At 31.9% G+C, this 23,516-nt stretch overlaps 1 protein-coding gene across 1 annotated transcript in view; it reads right to left on the minus strand.

The window, feature by feature from the left end:
- Nucleotides 1-10,423: 10,423 nt before the first annotated feature.
- The window catches only part of LOC137933032 (zinc finger and SCAN domain-containing protein 31-like), an 87,048-nt gene continuing 73,955 nt past the window's right edge, over nucleotides 10,424-23,516 (minus strand). The window contains exons 6-7 of the mRNA XM_068776766.1: nucleotides 11,097-11,262; nucleotides 10,424-10,504 (exon numbers count right to left, since the gene is read on the minus strand). Coding sequence (XP_068632867.1) covers nucleotides 10,467-10,504; nucleotides 11,097-11,262 — 204 coding nt within the window. The 3' untranslated portion in view covers nucleotides 10,424-10,466. The remainder of the gene's footprint in view (nucleotides 10,505-11,096; nucleotides 11,263-23,516) is intronic.

Raw genomic sequence — 23,516 nt, forward strand, 5'->3', positions numbered from 1 at the left:
TCTTTGTTACGCTTAGCAATCTCTCTTCTTTTTGAGATTGTTTTTGTTGTTGTTTAATATTACGTAATAATGTTTTTCTAAAGGCTCAGCGACAGACATACAGCCAGACGACGACAACCTTGTTGAGTTTGTTGGAAGAGACTGGATTCGAACCGCTTCGTAATGGTACTGCTGGAATTCTGTGTGGGAGAACTTGTGAAGCTGTGGACGTTCAACGGCTGAAATAATATACTGTAATTTTTGTATAAGTAGCATTTTGATTTTAAGGTGGTTATAAACAGCGTTATATCATTTAATATAAAAAGTGTAAACAGAACTTAATTTAATCTTTTATATCTCTATCTTTTTATCTAAGTTTTATTTATCTAGGTTAAATCAAAGCATGTGGAATAAAATAATATATATAATATATTAACGTAATAAGTGCAATAATTATTTGAAAAAACCCTAAATTTCAATGTACGTTGTCTATATATTATTGAACGTAAAAAGAACTATTGTATATACTATATACTAATTACATAACAATGTATAACATGTAGTAACCCGAAACAAGGCTCCCGTGGGAGCTAAATAGCTTCACTAACTAAAAAGATCTTCAATCAATTTTTACCTGATCCTTGCCTTCTTAAACTCGCGAAAACTGAAAATTTACTTACTAAAGGTAATCAAACGCGCCAGATCTTTAAAAAAAAACTCATTCCTTCTTATCCTATCCTGCTATTCGCCAAATTAAAGTTTAAATAAAAAACTGCAATGGGCTAAATGTTATAGACTCGTTTAATAAGATTGGAATTACTTTGCCTTTCAATATACGCAAGCGAAACTTTCAATGCAGTCTTTGTTTGAACATCAAACACGACGACTTCTAGATGATCCAGTACTGAGACTATTTTAATAGCCGACCGGTCAACGAGCTGTGTGAGTGATTGTGTCGGCGCAGACGTGCGACCGATATGTTTTTTGTCGGCAAAATGGGAGCAGTACTCATCAGATAGCGTTACAAAAAGCCGATGACGGAGTCTTCACAAAGGCGCCACCGTCCCGCCTCGATTACGCCCTATGACAAAGCATTTCACTCCGAACAACACTCCATATTGATCCAAACAACTCGTCTATTTTGGTTGGCCTTTATTAGATTTTTTTGCTTCGTCGATAGGTGCGGAAGATGACCAGAATGTCTGAGCGTACGGACTGAAATATGATTTATGTCTCGCGGCTCAAGATAATCTGGAGGGCGCGGTAGTTGCTACATTAGCTCCCGTGGTGCGATCTATGGCATTGTGAGCTGGCAACGATCTAAATTGTTGGTTTAATCGAGCTTTTTGTTACCACGTCTTGAATTGTGAACGCAATACTTTTCTGATTCTACGATAAGTGCAAAAAAAACGGGAACATCGAAATACCAACAGTATAACATCTAAGATGGTTTATAAATTGCATTGTTGCATAAACAAACATTTGATTATAATTTCAACAGGCGATTGTTTATAGCTCAGTACTGTGGACCATTATTTCGGCTGATGTTACTTTCTTATAATTTTGATTACGAATTCTTATTATTTTCTACTTAGTGGACCTTTCTAAGAAGGTTGTTTGAAATTTGAACACTTAGACGAAGCGGATGTTGTGGCGTTGATAGCAATTATGGATATATTTGAAGTGTGATTATAATTTTACACGTGTTCAGAGAAGAACATTATTAAATTAATAATAACATTATGATAATTCGACACAATTGATTTAATACATTATATTATCCTTCCTTCTTATTTGGTTCACAGAAGGAATATACATCAATCTTATTCAATGCCTAAATTACATAAGGAAAGAAATATATACCACCTGACATTACTCAAGTTTTATCCCATTTAAAATTTCACCAACATTTAATTTATCAGGGAACCGGAGTACATATCAAAATTTTATTGTATTTCGTTACTATGCGAGCAAACTCTTGATAAATAAATAGGAGTACGTTGACCTACATTAATTCGATAAAATTGCAACCAAAAACATTGTCTATTCTTTTCTTTTGATTCTAAACCCTTTAGACTTCCATGGTAGAAAGTTTATCTAATATTCAAGTTTAGTAATGTTTCAAATAATTGACAGTTGGAATTTGGATATTTTTTAAAATACAAACAATTATGATCATTTATTTGTATTTAAAGAAATTATCTATTTTTAACGTCCTGTCTTTACTTGAAGATATAATTTTTTTTGTATATTATTAGCAAAGTTAAGTTATACAGATTTTTGTGGAATCTTTTTGAAAGTACTTAATACAAACAGAATAACTTATTACGAAGTAAATGTCTCCATAGATTTATTAGTAACTCCTTTAGATAATCAACATAGAAAATAGTTAATAATGCGATCTAATAAATAAACGTAGCAATAGTAGTTTAACAATCAATACGTCATCCATAAAACTTCCTAACTAGAATGTCCCATAAATAATCCGATCCTATGAATTTAAACCAAGAACGCTTATCTCATTGCCTTCATTGACTGCTGGTCTAACTGCTTTGTAACCATCAAACAAAATCAACGCATTACATTCTAAGAACAGAGTTGTAGCTTGGGATCAACAGCTTAATTAAATATCTTGATCAATAAGATTCTTAATGAAAGTAGTTTAGGAAAGCATGAAGGTGGTCTAAATAAGACCACCCAAGGAAATTATTTTCAACGAAGGGAAAGGTATAATTGATTTATTGTCAACATTTATAAGACTTCGTTGTGACTGAACTTTAGGAGGTTGTTAAATAAATATAAAGTGCCATTACATAAAATGTTGTAGATTACACCAATTACTTACCATTAGTTAAAAAAAAACTTGGTCATTTGAAATAAACAAAGAAATATTTTTATTAAATTATCGTTTTTATATTTTGAACCAAATTAGATATTTAATAAGAAATCAATACTTACGATTGAATAAGATATATTCTAGTTTCGTTGTTTAATCCATAGACCACTGCAAGGCATAGGCGGCAGGATCACTAATCGCAGTGTGGTATTACGGTACGTAGAAGACGCTACCGCTCATCCTCTGGAAACTTGTTTGTGAGCAGTGGCAATTAGATGTACACCTATACCTCGCTTTGCGTCGTTTCGTTTTGCGTTTTTTTCTAAGTTGCGTTGCTGCTTAATTATTACTAATTTTCACTTTGGGGGATTTTCGAGGTTGCGTTGTTTTAGGTTCGAGTCTTTAATTATTTTTGAAATTTACTTTTTTTTCACAAAAGATGGCAACACTTTTGTTTCTGATTGCACTATGCCATCAAAATTTGGGGATTCCAATTCTAACTAAAAATCGACGCAATTTTAATACAGATTTATTTTCACTTTGTTTTGCTAATTTTGGAGTTCAGTTTCAAATACGTAGTGTGTTGTAATGTAGTGTGTTGTGCTTTTTTTAAAAGAGAATAATAAATCTATATAGATTTTAACGTGTTGTTTCTGGTTACAAAAAGGTAAATATGATTCCAATTTATTTATTGGCAGAGTTATATTATTTTTGTTTTTTAAACGTTGTCTTTGTTCAATTTTCTTTTTAAAAAGTTTTACTTTCGTAACCCTGGACCCTATCTTCGATCTTTCCATGCTATGCTATGGAAAATTTTAATTCACTTTGCGGCGTTTCAATTTGCGGGTTTTTTTTTTTTTGGAACATAACCACGACGTAAAGTGAGGTATTGGTGTAATTAATTGTGTGAATTATAAAATTCCCGAAAAACAAATTCTTCACTTACGAAAACAAAGTCTAAGTACCGTTGGACTACTACTGCTCGTTTATACGTATTGTATTATATATTTGTTTTGAATTACACAACTAAATTTGTATAACGTAAATATCATTTGAATTATTTATCTTTAACACTTGACTCGTATGCTCGTATTATAAATATATTATACCTATTGAAATTGAAATAAAGTTATTTTTTTATAGATATAAAAAGTTTTATTATTATTTCATACGTCTGTTTTTACCACTCAGATAAAAGGTTTTTGTGTTTATTTTGAGTCCCTATAATATTGATAGTTATGGCGTTCTTTTAATTGGAACACAATATTTACTGATACCACTGGGCCACCACTGCTTTTATTATTTACTTTAATATTTTTTTATAATTGTTAGTTTATGTATACGTATATTAAAATGTTATAACATATATTAAAAAGATAGTGATAAAATAATTGTCATATGATTAGCTAAACTATTATATCTAATCACACAAAAGTTTATACTAGCTAAACTTATTTACAAGTACGATATGAAAACAATGAAGAACTAAATTAAAATAATATTAACGAGAGTTATCAAACATACTGTATACAAGCAAAAACATTGTTAACTGAAATGCATTAATCATTGTTAAATTATCTGTAATTATATTTTAAGGTTGGTAATTTATCGAAGTATAGACGCAAGTGAAAGTACAGATGAACAATCCATAACAAATGTTGATCTATGGTCTTATATTAATTCATCTCAATAGTTACTTTACCAATGAAGTTATTGGGGGTAATTATGATTTGACATAACCTTTTTTGTATCTTTAAATTTGATGAAATATGATACAGGATTTTTCGGAAGAATGCCTTTACTGAAGAGTGCAGGACTATTTTTAGTCGGTTAAATTCAATAATTCGTTGGATTTTTTTCTGGCAAAATAATACCTATTTATGTTTCTAAAGTAAATACTGTTAGCGTAAACAACCTATTGGCCTTTGTTGTAGCAAACAATCGCTTCCAATGTATAATTTTTTAACTTGGACAACAATGAGAATTTATATCAATTTAATAGTATATAGACATCATATAGGTACAAAAAAATAAGAACATTACAATAGTGGTCGCCTTGGCCTTTTCCAGAAAGATCGGATAAGTAAAGAAAGAATTAAATAAAGACAAAAAATTAAAATCGCATTTTTGATCTTTATAGCAATCTGTATAAGACCTCCATCTTTTTTCTGCTAGACTTTGTCTAGAAATGGTATTGACCTATGTTTGCTATCAAGCATTTCAGTAACTATTAAGTAAGGGTATTGATTGTACGAACTCTATGCTGAGAGAATGGTCGTTATTGTATATATTTGTAACAACTATCTATAGTCTAATTACTGATATAGATATATGAATTAGATCATAATTTAACCTTTTAGTAATTTGGCAGTGAGACCATTAATAGTTACTTTTTTATAATTCACACTAAAGCAGTACTGATAAATGATAATACCGAAGAATAGTTTTATTTTAAAACTTACGTTTTTACTGATTAATATCTTTCCATTCTATGTTAATTTATTACGTCTGTCTATTGCACAATAACGTTAGACAAAATTTCTTGTAATTTCGTCTTCATATTTTATGCGATCAATACAGATGTAATATTTTGAGCCATGTTAGGCCCTTTGGGATACGTTGGACAATTCAAATTCAAGCAAATTGAATAGCTGCGCAAGCTTTGGTCCACTCACCTTAGCTTTTGCGTCTAGTAATAAATCATCAAGCTCTTAAGTATGCAGATGCTTTAGTGAGTGAATTCTCCAAGATAACTGAGAGAGCGCTCAAACTTAGCTGTAAAAAGGTCTAAGTTAAGGTTTTTTACCTCTCTGTTACATTAAACTTAAAGAAGAATCTTATGCTACAAATGAAATCGTGCTTTTGTTTATAAAAAAGACGATTCGAAAATTAAAATATTTTTATTAGTTTGGATTTATATTTGTCAGGGCATCTATCGCGAGATCGGCAACTAAAGGCACTGCGACCGTAAAGTAGAAACAGTGCCGTGACAAACGCATTAATAACCCTCCAGTGCCCTTCCGTTGGTTCCTGAGCAAATAAAATGTTAGTGCAGCATTTATCGCCCCGTGGCAGCGTGTCCCGTCCCACAGGACCGCGCATGTTCCACGGCAGCGACAATTAAGACTTAATACCGCCAACTGAAGTTGTTTTATGCAAATCAGTACGAGGCTCGCGTGTTGGAACGCCTACTCAGTATTTGAACGCAGCTTCTATATTTAAAACGCTCCCTATAAATATTCTTAGTGGTAAATTGTGATTGGTATGTCAGTGTTGTTAGATTTACGCAGAAAATTTTCAACATTTGTTTTTTCTGAATAACATACATCTTCTTCTTCTTCCTTCCCTTTTCTCTTTATTTGGAGTCGGGTCTCCTTATCAATTTGCGCCAGGCCACTCTTTCCTGGGTTGTCCCTGCATCAAGTTGAAGGGTTTCCAGTTCCTTTCTGATATTAGACCACCACGTAGCTTTTTTTTTGAATAACTTACAATTAGTTAAATCTTTCTTCGTCAGGCTTGTTACTGAAACCTCCAGAACAGTCTACAGCTTGTTGTTATGAATTTATTTATTGGTGATTTCGAACTCTTGTTACTTTTATGACAAAACTATGGTTTAAATAAGCACAAGTAGTATTTGCAGATTCTGTAGGTTTGAGGCAGTAAAGTGCAGAGGCAGCTTTGCCTAAAACCTTTTTTTTGGGTAGCGATGCTCAAAGGCTTCCTGGGGAATCTGACGTGATTGTGAGGCCACTTCTCGTAGGTCACATAATCGGACGCTCCATAGAGTTACTAATGCCAAGGTTTCCCTATATAGAAAGATCCTCGGCAAAGGCTATCACTGGTCGATAATACCAATTTAGCATTCCGATTCAAGCGCCCAAAAGGGCCAAACCTCGTCTTAGTTGGTTGATATTACCTGGCTAACATTATTACAACTTTGAAAAGTGTTGACGCTGAGATAAGTGGTAAAAGAAACCCCAGCAATGCTTTAAACTAGAATGATCATAGATGGGTTGGTGAACCAAGTAATACACAAACCGACGACAATTCGGATGAAGCTGCTTGGTTTTTCATATGGCAGTGTTTATTCGGTAACTAAATCTAAAGTTTCTTTTTTAATTATTGTAATTCGTCATCAAGGTCATTCTGGCCAGAAAATAAAAACTATCTGACTCTTAGAGCAGTATAAAATATCATATTACGAATTCAGTTAAAATCAGACTGTTTCTAATATTGCGTTTGATTTTCCCATTATCATATTAAAAAAAAATCGATGTTAGTTTCCTTGTAGTAACTTTGCTATTATTCTGTGAATATATAGATGTATTTATACGAAACCTCATTAACATGATCAAGTTCTGATGTAGTTTACCCAGTAGCATAGATTCTGTAAATAGAGAATCGTTTCGTAATGGCAACACTCGGCTCGCCTCTGAGATAGCAATGTCTCTTAAAGTTTCATTGTCGTTGTCGTTTCATTTAAAATACACCCACTGTAAGGCCTCCCCCAAAGATATCTATGGGTGATATACCATAATTGCCACCCTTGGCAAGCCAGTTGGCGATCACAATTTGGACGTTGCTGCTCATCCTCTGGAAACTTGTTTATGGGCAGTGGTAATCCTATATAATTAATACGCAAAGTGTGAATTATATAATATTGTATCCCAAGAATCCAACGCATTACCTACACTTAAAGCTTATGCGTAAATAAAACACCTGTGAACCTGACAAGTTTGAAACGTAAATTCGTATTTTAATCTGAAATAAAAACCATAATGCATCATACTTACTATTATTTATAATAATACACTTTATTGTACGTATAATTATAAAAATATCGTCTTATTGAATTGCACGAATTACAGACAACCTTACGAATGATTTGAAAAATAATATATAGTTTAATAGAGTCGTGTTTCTATTTTACCAGACATATAATAGTAGTTTTAATGTAACCTAATAACGAAATTATAAATATTATTAATATCGTAACAGTATTTTATTGTTAACAATATTTATATTATAAAAAGATACTTAACCATATTTTTTCATTTAAAAAGAAACATTCATAAAATATCACATGCTATAACTTTTGAAACTGGTATTTAGCAAATTTTATGATATTAAATAGAATAAGTTCAATGTCCTGTTCCATTTTTAATTTATTTTTCTTTAACAAAATCACGCAATTACCTCCTCGTTCCAATTAGTTCATCATCCACAGTAATTCGATGCAGAGTATGATACTGGCAGAATTTTGTTCGTTCAATAACAATGTAGACGAAAGAATTTAACGGATATAACTCAATGAATTGGCTGGGGCTTCACAATTTTGGACGTAATTGAAGACGAAGACGACGAAAATGCTGAATACAAGCAGCTTCTAATATTTTCTTTTTGAAATCTCTTGGAGATGTCTTTATGGTATCTCCAGCAGTGGACGAGGTAAGATTAAAAGGTGATCTTCGCCTTTTAAAATTGGAAAATTATGAATGAAACAACAGTTAAAAATGATTACTAATAATGTATTTAAATATAAACTTAAATTAATAAAAATATAAATACTTTTATAAGTTAATAATTCGTATTGAATACAGTTTGGACGCAATCTTTCATCACAATATATGTATACAATGTATATATATATATTACAATTTCATACTATGTGTTAAACAAATATGTTATGACGTAGTTGATATGTACAAAAATAATTACATCAAGGCGGGTGATAAGTCTTTAGATCAGAAATTCCCAAAACACTTTGAAAGAAAATTCCATTTTTCTAAAACTTACCATACAAAATACTTACCAATTTAAAGATTTCGCGGCTTGATAAGTGAGCAAATATAAATAATATTTTAAAAAGTATAGCAATGTGTTCTAAGTCGAGGTGCCCTGAAATTCCATAATGCTCAGCGTCCAACCTTCACCCCACCCTTATACCAACAATATATAACGCCATCCAAATGTCCATCCGTCCCAAATGAAAAACTCAATCATATAACACGGTTGGTACATATATCACAACTTATACAGTACAGAAGATTTTAAATACGACATTGCCCATATTAATCGACCGATTTTCTGTGGAACCCTTAATTAATTTTCGTTCATGCCGACTTTGGCAAATCAAATTGAACGTTGGAGTTGATATAAACAACTTTGGGAATCCCTGCTCTAGATTGTTAAGGACTACTTACATATACATAATAATTTATTTTCCTGAAGAAAAGAGCTATTTTTATCTAGGATCCTTAGCATAATGAAGATAGCTGCTTAATATCATTAGTAAAACATAGCCCTGTTAAATTATGCCTACACCTTTGTACTGTAAGCAATTTAAAAACACATCGTTACCCCAAATACAGTATCCACAATTTTGAAATAATAGAAGTTTTGATACGACTTTTATGTCATAGATAAACAGTTTCTTTTTATATTTATTTGAATCACTGCAAATAAAGATAGCAATAATAACTTATTAGTGCCTGCAAAACTGAAACCGAAGTTTGCGTGCTATATATATATAGACTCATCAAGGTATTTCAATAGCCATAAAGTTCTGAAGCTTAAAAATTGGTACTAATATTTCTTTTCTTATGAAAAGATTAGCTAAGAACGGAGTTTGCAAAATTTTATTCGGAAGAGTGTTTAGGCGGTGTTCATAAAAAGTAAGTATATTTGTAAACTTTATGAGTATAAAAGATGTGCCGAATATTTATTTGTTATGTTTAAAACGGCAAAAGATGGATTTTATGAAAATACAGGCATACGAGGTAGTCCGGGCCTAACGAAGCGGGAGACAGTTGTATTATTAATACAAATAAACTGCACATGTATTCCGTTTGTCTGCTGTTTACCTCTTGCGGTCATTTGTATTGATAAATTATATACTAAACCTAAACTCTTTCTCTATAGTGTTACAAACGTTTGTAGGGCAACAATATTCCTCACACTGAATAAATTATTAATTATAAACGGGTATTGTTTTCTCCCTTTCTGTGTTGGCAACACCACTTGTTTATTTTTAATTTTAATTGTGATTGGCACAATTGAGTCTATACTTTAGACACTTTTAGACTGTTTCAATATCGTATAAGTGACTGTACATTTCTAAGTTGTGCAGAAACGTGTTATATTAAAAAGTGTAGCAAGCGCCTAACTCTATCGAACTATATCTATACATTCTGTATAGCAATACCTGTGTTACAAGGTTTACTGCATTATTACAATAGTAAAATATATAAATTATACTATTTCCTTTTAACTGTTTATTTAATGAATATATTTATCAAACCATACTTATAGAAATAATTTCACCTCGAGTATGGGAGTGATCTTTTCGCGTAATACTTATTTACCCGCTTAATAATATCTTATAACATTTTTATCTAAAATATATTATTATACATTAAATATCTATAAAATAATTTAACACTTACATCTAAATAATGACTAATATCACACTTTTTTATAAACTGTAACAATGTTACAAAATCGTAAATCGTTTCTAACATACGTAAATGTATGTGGAATATAATATATACAAGCCGTAACATAAACGCGTATTTGCATGTTTAAATACCGGTGGACGTATTCAATACGGGCGAATATTTACATGAATATTGATATGATCAGAATATTTTTTTCAGGTAGCGTCTCTGGCACCGTTTCTCTGATGTTTTGCTGAAACAAAAATATTTCTATTAAACCTTCGGTCATATACATAAGATACTATCGAATGTTGTTTGAATCGAAACCACTATAAATAAATTATATTTGACATCAGAAGTTTTTTTAATTAATTTAAATATAAAAAGTAACCGTAAAGATTGATTGATAATTAAATATACGTAATATGAATAACAATAAAAAGAAATCCTTTACCATTTTATATTTATATAAAATTCAAACATTTTATCAATGCTCTTGTTAAAAAAATGAATATAGGATTTATAACAGACCTATGTTATCAAATGATGCTTAAATGGCTTATTTAAAGACTTAGCTTATAGCTAAGAGCGTTTAGATTTATTAATTTGACCTGCTAAGATGATGTAACAGTAAAAAAAAATATTGGCTTTTGGATAAACGAAGATATTAACTTATGAATAAGTTATATTTTTAATGTTATATTATTACCTTTTTTATTTATTATTCTGAAAGTATTCAAAAAGCATTTAACACTTCACTACTTTTCTTGACTACAATAGAATTATAAAGCCAATTCAAAATTATCTAAATAATTAATTTAAAACGTCAAACAAGCGCTTCTTACCCGTATGTAAGAAAAGATGATTCTTCAGATTGGTGTGTTTGGAGAATCCTCTAGAGCAGATATGACATTTGTATGGCCACGATCCGCTGTGTACGTACATATGGGATTTCAGATCACCCGGAGTAGGGAAGGACTTGGAACATAGGCTGCATTTATGAGGCTTTTCCTGTGGAAGATAATTTAAAATCAATATTTATCATTTATAAACCATTTTTCTTAAATGGTTCTCGCTGTTGTGAGCCTCTCTTTTCTCCATCTTATATTTGGGACAGAGATATAAACCTTTCTATTTTTACCCTCTCTCTCCATTCATATTTTCTACCATTTTCACAGCATTCATTTACATTACATTCACACATCGCCTTCATCCCTCGCTACATTTATTGTTACACGTTTAATTGCATCATTTATGTTAATATTATTTATCTGTTTTGGGCTCCTGAACAAGCTCACAGTCTTTCACCGTGCAATGGAACCGGATCAGAAATGGGAAGATCTATCAACGAACCGAATTAGCCGAGGTAGCCCGTTAGATTGACAGGTTGAAGTTGTAAATAGCCGCAGGCGCTTTAAGGTTCTAGAATAACCTAACGCATTAGATGCTGGCTGCAAGCCGCAGGCCGCTTTCAACCAGTCCTATGGGAAATCTATGGGATAGGCCTATGTCTAGTAGTAACCATGCTATGGCTGAAATAATGACGCTGCATAAAAAGTAGTAAAATAAAAGTCACATAAAATAATAGGAGTTCAAATAAAATGCTTGGTTTTCAAGCGAAAATAAAGCGTCTAGTAATCTTGCACCAAGATAATGATCAGAAGTAAAAAAAGAGAACAAAATCAATGTCCGAAGACAATAAAACGCCTAATAATCATCATCATATCCAATATAATCAAAGTCATGACATTGCACAACATGCGTGGAGCGTGCAAATGAATTTATAATGCGGGTGCGATGCTTCGGTCAAACCAGTTGCGGCTGGCCAGTCCAGAAGTTCCATTGACTGGGCGATTAAAGTGGACTCATGGATGTGATACAGCGCTTTTAGCTTTGCTACGAAATTCTAATTGAAATTTTCAGCCTTTCTCACGGTGTTGAATTCGGAAATTGTTAAAAATAAATGTAATAAAATGCAAGTAAACTTTTTTTTCTACTCCGTTTCGTGGTATTTAAAAAAGGCTAGTATAACATTTTCTAACTTTACTATTCTGGAATTAATAAACTCTTTTTTAATAAATTAGTTTAGGTATTGTGCAAAAATTTAGATTAAATTTTGGGAAAAACTATACACCAATTACACTCAAAGAATTTCATAATATTAAAAAATATAATAAGGAGAAATACTTTTAACTACAGTTAATATATTTTGTCGATACTTTTATTATATTTATACGATTCACAGAACTAATATACACTATAAAATAAATAGCGGAGATGGTTTCATAAATGATTAAATATATATAATTTAACAGATTTATTTACATAAACTACATATTGATTACACTTAAAGACAAAAATAGAGTGCAAATATATAACGAAATATATTTATCAGATAAACTGAGAATTTGTAATTACGTCGTTTTTAAATAGCAGGTTAGTGACGTTGGAACAAAAAATGCACGTAGACAATAGTCGACTTGATTGACGCATTAAAAGCCAACGTTTCTCCCAATTTTGACGGTATTTAACTAGAACTGCCGCGCATGTGGTACTTATGATGATCGTTAGGCGACATTAGGTGTGGTCACAAATTACAAGTGTATGCGTAAGAATACGGTAAATGACGAGCAATTCACATTAAAATAAATAAACTGTATCCAAATTTCAGGAAGCACGAATGTGCAGTCATTTCTGAGCTACTATCAAATCATGTACAGTCTAAGAGAGTACTTGGTTGTATGTAAAACCATTACACACGTGAAAATATAGCTCACTTGTTAACAGAAATTTATTTAGCATGTACACCTATTTCTGATCTTTCTGTATCTTTATACAGATCGCTTTGAAATTTGTTACATTGTTATTGTTTTTTCTATTGCAATGCTACACGCCTTTTTGCAGACTTTATACTTTTACTAGTTTACAGTCTGCAACCACAGACAGTCAACAAAAATGAATTTTAATACAAAATTAGAATCTTGAAAACACTCATTCTTACTATATTATCATTACATTATATTATTATTTCTGAAACTATTGCTATTTGGATATGGTGTACCATACTTTAACTAAGAGTAATACTTTTAAAGTTTTTAGACATATAACCAATCGCCTTGTGTAGTTCTAGAAAGTCATCTATTTTGTGTCATTGATTTAGATTGTTATATTCAATTTAATAAATATTAGTTAGATTTCTATTAGACTGATATGTATAACAAAATATCAGAATTTTTATTTTTGTGAATTATCTCAGTTAACAATAGTAATTCTAAATTTAATTATTTTACAATTATTTTCATGCATACACGTGTTTTGTAGAGATGTTCGTCAATGTTTTCTCATCTTACAGATTACCGTTATTGTTCAATGTCAAAAATTACGATAATTAAGTTCAGACTGATTGTTTCCAATTATGGAGACCACTTTTGAACACTCAATTTTGTTACCGAACTTCAAAATAGAATTATAATAACAGGTTGCCCTCCCAACTCTTTAAACTGCGTTGTAACATCTAGACGATGAAATTGCATTTGAATATTACTTGTTATATTAAAAATTTGTATCTTTGTTTAGATGTGTATTTTAATATTATAATAAAAACGGTACGAAACTTGATAGGTTTTTTGTATAGTCCATTTAAATTAATTACTTAATATCTATTAAGGATATAAAGGATAATCTATTTTGCAGTTAATCTGCGGTAGTCAAAAATAATTATTAAATAATATAAGGTGTCGGTATTAACAGTTATTTTATAACACACAAATATCAAATGTTAATCAAGCCGTATCCGATAATCCAATGCCGTTGTCTATAATAGATCCACCCATTTAATTTTCGCTAGCCCGCCCACAATATACGCGTCAAAAACCTATAATTACAGAACCGCAGTCAATTTAAAAAGTGCCCCCGAAACATATTCAAACAAGTTGGCATGGGCCATATTTTATACGGACGGGTTGCCAATACCCCTGTGGCTTAATCAAGGTGGCCACAAAAAAAAACATCTCCCGACATTATTTCAACCTTTCCCGCTACCGAATATTGCAATATATAAATCAATAAACAAAGAACCATTAGTTGTCTGACAATTTCCGTTGGATAAATCACGGAGCTCGCAAAAAACAGGGCAGCCGTCTTATACGTACTCGGATAATGAAGGGACCCTATATTATATCGGTGAATAAATTCAACAGTACGTTATCGCGCCGGTATAGATCCTTAATGCCTTGCTGCATTTTTATATTTATTTTCGTTATAGCATTTGCATTTTCATTATAAGATCAATTTTTTTATTTATTCTTCGTGAATTTTAATCTACTCACATATTATTTGTATATGTGTGCGATGTAATTATAAATAATAGATGTGAAAATTTACAAATAAAGTAAATTAAGCCTCATTTACCAGCGGAAACCAAATGACTCAATTAATGATTTTTTAATCTTATTTGGCTTGTAAAAGTACGACCATAGGCAACTAGGAAAAAAGTGAATTACTAAATTATTAAAAATTTAATGAACCATGCAATAAATTTAAAAAAACATTTCGATGTAAAGGATTTTGTTTATATAATGCAACTTGGGAATGAGTTTCTCTTAAGAATATTAGTAAAAGTGACCACAAAACAACCTTTTAGAAACTTTAGCCTCTTTCAAATTGAAGGATGCCATTGTAGGGGAGGTGGAGTTGCTTCTAGTTTCTATGAAATTAGGCTTCTCCAACATTCTTCTCATAATGAACAAATGTTATGACTAAAATTGATCTTAAGTGTTTAATAAAAATATACCACTTGGATTTTATGGTTCAAAAATTTGTTCAGCTTCTTCGTGGTGTTTTTGTCACTATATATCAATAATTATAGTACTCACACTAAGTGAGCGTACGTGACAATTGAAACTGTGACCACACAAAAATTATTGGTTGATATATGATACATTTTTTTATTATACGAAGCAATGGAATAAATAAAAAAAAAGTTGAATAAAAATCGATTTAAAAAAAAATCGTTCCACTCCTGATAGCTGAACCGTCGGCTGGATCGGCGACCCATTCCGCGCTCGTATCTCTTCAGTACAGTGACGTATGGCCAACTGATACGCCCGCGCTGCGTTATGGAAATCGGATGCAAATGCGGTGCTCGGCGCTTAATTTAACTAAATAAATCGACGCGACTGTACCGTGCGTGCGAGGCTATTGGGTTTCGGTACGGCTCGTTAGGGTATGGATACGTCAGGCCCCGAACCGTGATACAAATTAAATTCTTTTTATTATTTCCTCACGAGATCTAAAATATCTCTCAGGAAACAATTCCATGAAGTAAAAGTTAAGGCAGTAGATAGTCAATATATATATAATAATGAATTGCTAAATGTGTTTAAAAGAAAAAAAAACCTCGAGAACGGCTCGAGCATTATGTCAATTTAAAGACACGAGGATGCTATTATCGAGAGAAAAAAAAATGGAATAATTATTAAAAAAGTTATTAACATTTTATCAAAAATATCGTGGTCTTTGCTATTGACTAGGAACATATCATAAAGTTTAGTGTCAAGCGCCGAATAGGCTTAGTTTGACAATTAGCTGTAGACTACAAGATTTCGGAACTCTCGTCTTATCCAGCTAACATTACTTTTCGAAAGTTATATTCGTTTTTTTTACCTATTTTAAAGACTACAACAATATTTATTAGTTGCTTAATACATACTATATAGTTCTTTAAGATATATCACGATAACATTAAAATGAATGCCAGTCACGTCACACCAATTCGTATGTTTATTACACAGATGAAACTCAAGATATAGGGATGAAGAAGTGGTCGCACTAACCGTAATGTTAACAACTGGACATCGGTAGTAGGTCATGAACAAAGCATACAAGATATCTATGATTTAAAAATCTATGATTTAAGTTTAAGAAGAAATAATTTAAATGACTTCGTAAACATTGTAATATGTAGGAGCGCGAGGAAAAAAATCAGGAAAATTAAATATTGTTAAAACAAATTTTCGGACCCTGTCTGTGGAATATAAATAAAAATGCCAATTAATAAAAATTGTTTTAGAATTTATACAGAATGATTGGTCATATGTGTAAAGGCTTTGAATTTGATTGTATAGCTCTTTGAATTCAAATGATGTACGTTTTCAATATTATAAGTACCTGCAGACTTTACGCTACCAGAAGTTATAGGCCCTAAAAAATATTTATCTATTTATTTTAGAGTAATCTATAGTTTTTTACTGAAAAAAGCGCTGTATGTTCCTCTTTTAAAAGTTTCTATATCTAATACCGATTAACTTGAATATTTAAACAATGTAATGCATATAACACAAGTCAAAGTAATGCTAAAGACACTGTCGAACAAAAGTTACATAGTTAATGTTGTATATTAAGGTATGAATTTTGTTCCGATCGAATAAAAAACTTAGAAGTTTTTCGGATAAATTATACCATAGAAGTGAAACGAAGTCATGCTATTATTAGACGTTGTAAAGCCTTCTATAATGATTTAATCTCCTTTCGACGTATACGGGCTAATTAATAACCGTAGCCCAATTATCTCGATCCCTGCTTAATCAATATTGTGGTGTCGGCTGGACTTGACTACAGACAAGGCACACATTAATTGGTCCCTCATATATCTTTAGATAGCTGTTATGATTGGCTCCAGATCAATGGACTTAGTCAACGGCCAGTTTATAGCTATGTGATAAAAATAATAAAGCAATTCTTATTGATCGATGAATGAATGAAATGCTTCGTTCGATCATTCCTGTCTTACTGTTGTAAAAATAAATACGTAAACTTTTTTATTAACAATTTCATACATTTTAATATCGCATTAATTTCGTCTTTACCAGTTATCGAGTGATATTTTAAAACTTTATATATGACTTTGTTGTATATGTTGTACACACACATATATATATATATATATATATATATATATGGGTGTGTGCGTGCGTTTGCGTGTATGTACTAGATTGCAAAAAGTTGTTGATAACGAAGGTTAATATAATGTTGGTTAGAAATAAATACTTGTTAAAATGTAGTCGTGTGAATTTAACTTACGAAAGTGACTTTACTTTCCGGTCCCTCTGTTAGAATTTTTGCACAGTTATTTTCTAATTTGCATTTTATTTGTGCCAAAATTAAGAAATCTAATTTCTTCTAAAATATATTATATTGATATATATGATTTTGATACAACTAAAGTAAAAAAAATTCTTTCTTTGGTAAAACAAATGTAGATTTTTGTCTACACATTAATGATATAAAAATATACAATTCACGTATGAACCGCATAATAAGTTAGCTATTTCATTAAGTCACCTCTGTGGAATAATTTAATCAGCATGAACGGCAGCAAAACAACGATAAAGAATGATTGATAGTGCTCTGTGGTTGCGGCGATGCAATCGGCCATATCGGACCGGGTTCAAGTTTGTATGCGTTTTATATCTTTTTGTACTCGTAGTGGTTGAAGCATACGTCAATTAATGTAAGAGTGATCGTCAATTTGCCAAAATTAACACCAACTTTATTAGTATAAAGAAATATTTGTGTATTTGTAATTATTCCGAATGATAATTTCTTTTGTTATATAAACATACATTATTTATTTTTAATAACAGGTTGTCAAATATCTCCCTTCCGCTTTTTTGCTCTTTATTCAATGCTTTATAAAAAGTGTTACAGTGATCGGATTCAGTTCAAATATGCGCCGTTTTGTTCGATAATCTGTTTCCATCTAGACGGCAACTTCATAATACCTCCCTCGAAGAAGCCCCCCTCCTTATTTGCAAAGAACTCGGACAGCCACTTTTCACAAACCTCTTTTGAGTTCAACTTTACACCACCAAGGGCGTTCGCCATGGACAGGAACAGGTGGTAATCACTTGGCGCTATGTCTGGGCTATATGGTGGATGTGATAAAACCTCCCATCCGAGCTCCCGTAGCTTCTGACGAGTCATCAACGAAGTGTGTGGTCTGGCGTTGTCCTGGTGGAACACTACACCCTTCCTGTTGGCCAATTCTGGACGCTTCTGGTCGATCGCCTGCTTCAAGCGGTCCAGTTGTTCGCAGTAGATGGTAGAATTAAGCGTCTGGCCATATGGGAGTAGCTCATAGTGGATGATTCCCTTCCAATTTCACCAAACACACAGCAAAACCTTCCTGGCCGTCAATCCCGGCTTGGCCACTGTTTGGGACGATTCACCGGCCTTCGACCATGACCGTTTTCGCTTGGTATTGTCGTATGTGATCCATTTTTCGTCGCCAGTCACCATCCGCTTCAAGAATGGGTCGAGTTCGTTCCGTTTCAGCAGCATATCGCAGGCGTTGATTCGGTCCAGAAGGTTTTTTTACGTCAAATCATGCGGCACCCAAACATCAAGCTTTTTTTGTATCCAGCCTTCTGCAGATGGTTTAAAATGGTTTGGTGACTAACTCCCATCTCCTGGGCGATGTCACGAGATGCCACATGCCGGTCTAACTCGATGTAGTCCATGATTTGATCGGTATTTGTCGTCACTGGTCTTCCGCCGGCTGGCGTATCCATGGTGTCGTTTTCGCCGGCTCTGTATCGTCGAAACCATTCCTCTGCGGTTCGAAGTGATAGAGTACCATCCCCCAAAACACCATTAATCTCACGGAACGTTTCTCTAACGGATTTGCCTTTAACGAAGGAAAACTAATATAGCGCGAATTTCGGCGTTAGTGAACTCCATGTTTACACGTCTATAACTGTTGAACGCAATATCGAAACTAATCATGCATAGCGTCGTTTTGTAGGTTATGTCAAGACCTTTAAAATTATGTATAGTATTGCCAGATACGAGCTCTGTAGCGCTTTGTACATAGCCGCGAAATTCAAAAGACAAAAAGGCGGAAGGGAGATATTTGACAACCTATTATAATGCAAAAGAGTATATAAGATTCCTAAAATTTCACAGCGTGTCTTAATACGTCAGTCATAAATATATTTCTAATTTCTTTTAAAACACAGATAATTAAAAAATATTTTATACTGAGAAAACAAGGCTATTTAAATCACGTAATTCAGCACTTTTTGTCACGTTCCAACGTTGCTTGCTTTCTACCATTAATTGCCAGAATTTGTTCTTCACAATGTTTTAAAAATTAAATGTAAATGCTTATTTACAAATAATAAATTTACTTTAACTTTTACTTAGCATTGATTTATGGGACATTATTTGTCTTAGATTATGTCCTATTGTTACAGTTAGTTAATTAGTTTTATTTCAATAAGTTAATTTCTCGAATATAAAATAATTGATAAATAACGAATTGTTAAGTGAACCAAATGAAAACTCGATTTCATTATTTGTCTCGTTTGAGCGAAATATATCGATATTTTTGACTCATCAAATAAAATTATAAAATTCTATAACTATATTATCCCATTAACGTATTATTTTCATAGTACATAATCATTATCATTATATCGTTTAATAAAATTATTAATTATTGAAAAATAGTTCATAGCTGTCTATTATTTGAAATAATTGTAAACGACTTTTATCAGTTGTTTTTAATAAAGTCTGCAAATAGTACCACTTACCATAAATAAGTTGAGGGAAAAAAGTTCAACCTTGATCCTAAAGAAAAATTAAGATATATTGTGTAAACATGTAGTATGTAGTAAATTCTGTTCATCTATACATACGAATACATTGATAAGTAATTAAAAATTAGTCGATAATGTGATCAGGGGAATCGGTAAGTAATGTCGCTTCCTTAAGTGAAATTCACACGATTACATTTTTAACAAGTTTTTATTTCTAATCAACAATATATTCACCTTCGCTATCAATAACCTATTGCAATCTAGTATACAAATTTTCAATACCGGAGCGGTAAAAATCAATCGGTTTTTCTGTTAAAAATGTCGACATTATTTTCCGGTCCCCCTAATACATTTGAATGGTGGCTGTAACATACTTTTTATTTAAAACAGATGCCAACGACATAATAGAATTACTTATCCTCTAATTTTAAATTAGTCAATAAATATAGGTAAATAATCTTTCATTTCTTTGTCTTGTATTCTAGGAATATTTTCAATTATAATGCGAAGGGACGAAGCGTATGAAATATGCAAAAGCAAAATAAATCCAAGTAAAATATAAATCAATAACTGTACCATAAGATTACAACATCGTATGTTGGAATTTTAAAGTTGACAGCTTCAGCGTGATATGTACGAGGTTCATACGGGCTTATCCCTAACTAACGTAATCAAAAAATGACACTTGCACCTCTATTTATACAGTTTGATTTTGAATGAGCAATGAGTGCACTTATAACGTTATAATCTACAAAGCCCTGCCAAAAGGCCAGTACTTAGTACGCGTCTGTACAACACTTTTTAATATTCATTTCATCGTGCCGCGACTAACAGATAAAATCAAAAATAACGTTTACTAGCAAGATCGAAGTATTGGCTTCTTTTTTAATTATAGTCAACTTTATTAAAAATGGTCAGTAATTTATGTTATATTGTAATATGAAATCATAGCGTGATTGAACAAAATTATTTAATACAAATTGATTTGCGACCGATGAAGCCGTAGTTGTTGTTGTTGGCCCTTCCATTGTCTTATCAGCGGTAAGACGTCTACTACTGGATATTGACCTGTTGAAATCGCACTGTATCCACTGTTATCCAATGATTTTAATAAAGCCGCCTGTTCACCTTATGTGTGAACGTCATACACTGCGTTTGTCGGTCCGAAGACTCCAAAACCTTAAGGCTCCTATATATATATATATATATATATATATATATATATATATATATATATATATATATATATATATATATATATATATATATATATATATTATATATATATATATTAGTTAGGCACTGAAAAATATTTCTCTATTATTAAGATCTATATTATTTCATTTTATTTGAACTTGCGTGCGTGGTACTTCGTCATTCGAATTGCAGTTTGTCGATGGTTTTTTTTAATTTTATTTAAATTCTGAATAATATTGTTGTTCTTTTTTTTTACTTTAACAAAAATAAATAAAAAGTATACTTTCACATTGCAGAAATATAAAAAAATATAAAATAAAATTAACTTTCACAGATATAAAGTAAGAGGTAGCTTATATTATCTGTATCTAAAACGATATTACAAGGAAATTCCGTAAGCCCGCCATCACAATTGACACATCAGCATTTTTTGCAAATGGCGAACGCACCCGCTATTACTTCGCTCAAATGAAGCGGAAAATAGTATTTATCTGCACGCGCCCGTACAAAAACGGGCACAACAAAATGACGCGGCACACGCTCAACGTGGCTGGTTAAAATGAATTATGATTGTTGGCGGTATAACATCGCTCATTATTTGTAAATCAAGTGCATAGCTCGGCTAATTGCGTATACATGCTACTGTTATGCTACCTTCGACGAAGTTATAAAAAAACGTTTGATTTCCAACATACATATAAAACAGAAAGTTACCTATCGCACTATTTATACACCTTGATTAATCAATTTAAGGCTTACATCTTTCACGAAAGAACGGTTGTTGAAAAAGTATAAATGTTATGCTGCTTACTTATTTGCTATATGTTACATATATGAATGGTTAGTTACAGGTTTGAAAGCCTTAAAGAAGTGAATGTATTAATACACATAAAAATATTTAAAATAAGAACAATTCTTCTTAACAATGCGTTTAAATATCTGTATAAGCATTAAAGGGATGTTTTTATAGTTGTAAAATTTAGAAAAGTTTTAAAAACTTAATCTGTTATATATAAAAGAGGGTATTTTTATCGTCATTTCTTATTCAAAATTAAGTTTAATATAAAAAGTTAATTTTTTAATAATACGTTATTATTAACATGATTAAAGATGATTAAACGTACGAAATTGCCAGCCTCGAAAAATCAAAAATAATTCGTGGTTATAAGCTTTCTCCTTATTGCATTAAGGTTATAAAAACGGCAACGACTTTATTAAGGATCTTTAATTTTAATGGCTCCCGTCTTATGCTTCAAGCTGATTAGACTTTAAATAAGGAAAATTAAAATATAATGTTTCAATTTTTTGATTAAAAATTTATAAAGTTACAATCATAAGTCATCTTTAAAATCGCTCCTTCCAGTATGGTATCTCTCATTACTGATGATCGTCACTTTTTTGGATAGATTGTGATGCACCATATTACATCATCTAAGTCGTCTTCAGCAGCGTATATTGCTAACACTACTGTGATCAGATCAACACATGGGGCTGTAGCTTCGTGCTCGCCATCCATTTTGTTTTAACATTTCCAGTGTTCGTGAATTTTTCTAAGGTTTTATCGCTTTTTCTAGCTACATAACCGAAAAACTTAACCACCCGGTTTTAAATTTGACTTTTAATATCGATACTATCTTAACAAATACTTTCCATTTCTCTTTAACATACCTAACTGATATCAGACCAAAATCTAAATATTCTTTATTCTAATAGGCTTTTACAGGCACTTTCAAACCAAATGACCATAAAATGTAGGCTTAGTTATCCTTTCAGGAAGTTACTTACGGTTTGGAATGCAGTTCCGAGCATCGAAGAGCCGATGAGAAACTCAACAGTTGCTTATAGACATAGTTGCTATGAGTAAGAAAAGGACCAATATTTAGCCACTTCCGCACATGCAGTGGTAGTCGTGCAACAAAGTGCACCGCCCGCCAGCTCGCTGATAAATGCGTATGCGGCAAACAATGCGAATTACACAACTGCCACCGTCAAATCACTCAACACGTGTTTCACCCCTCCACGGGGCACCTTCAGGAGTTATGTGACACTGACTTAAATAGTTGCTATAGTTTTATAAAGAGTGCTTGATAATAATTAACTTGAGAAATAACAAAAAGTATAGAAATTATGAATATATTGGAGAAAATCGTAATATATTAATATGTTAATATTACAATTAGTAAGGTACTGAAGTGGAAACCATGGATCGGCTAGCCCAGTCTAGGACGTACGCCCACAAGTGGACAGAAGACTTAGATAAAGTCATCAGAACACCCTGGATGCAAGTCTTATCCAATAAGTCCTATTAGAAATGTACATGTACTCTGTCCAATGTGCTCTACACTTTGTTATAGTCTTAGTAGTGATGATGGTCATTTATACCTAATCTAATATTTTTATTTTTAAATAATATTTTATTTTAATTTACACTTCTAATGCAATTTATAAATCTCAAGTGAATGTAGAAGG

The sequence above is a fragment of the Battus philenor genome, unplaced genomic scaffold (assembly GCF_028537555.1).
Source record: "Battus philenor isolate CCGP_79_NKW_IND1 unplaced genomic scaffold, ilBatPhil1.0.hap1 SCAF_12, whole genome shotgun sequence".
Classification (NCBI taxonomy): domain Eukaryota; kingdom Metazoa; phylum Arthropoda; class Insecta; order Lepidoptera; family Papilionidae; genus Battus; species Battus philenor.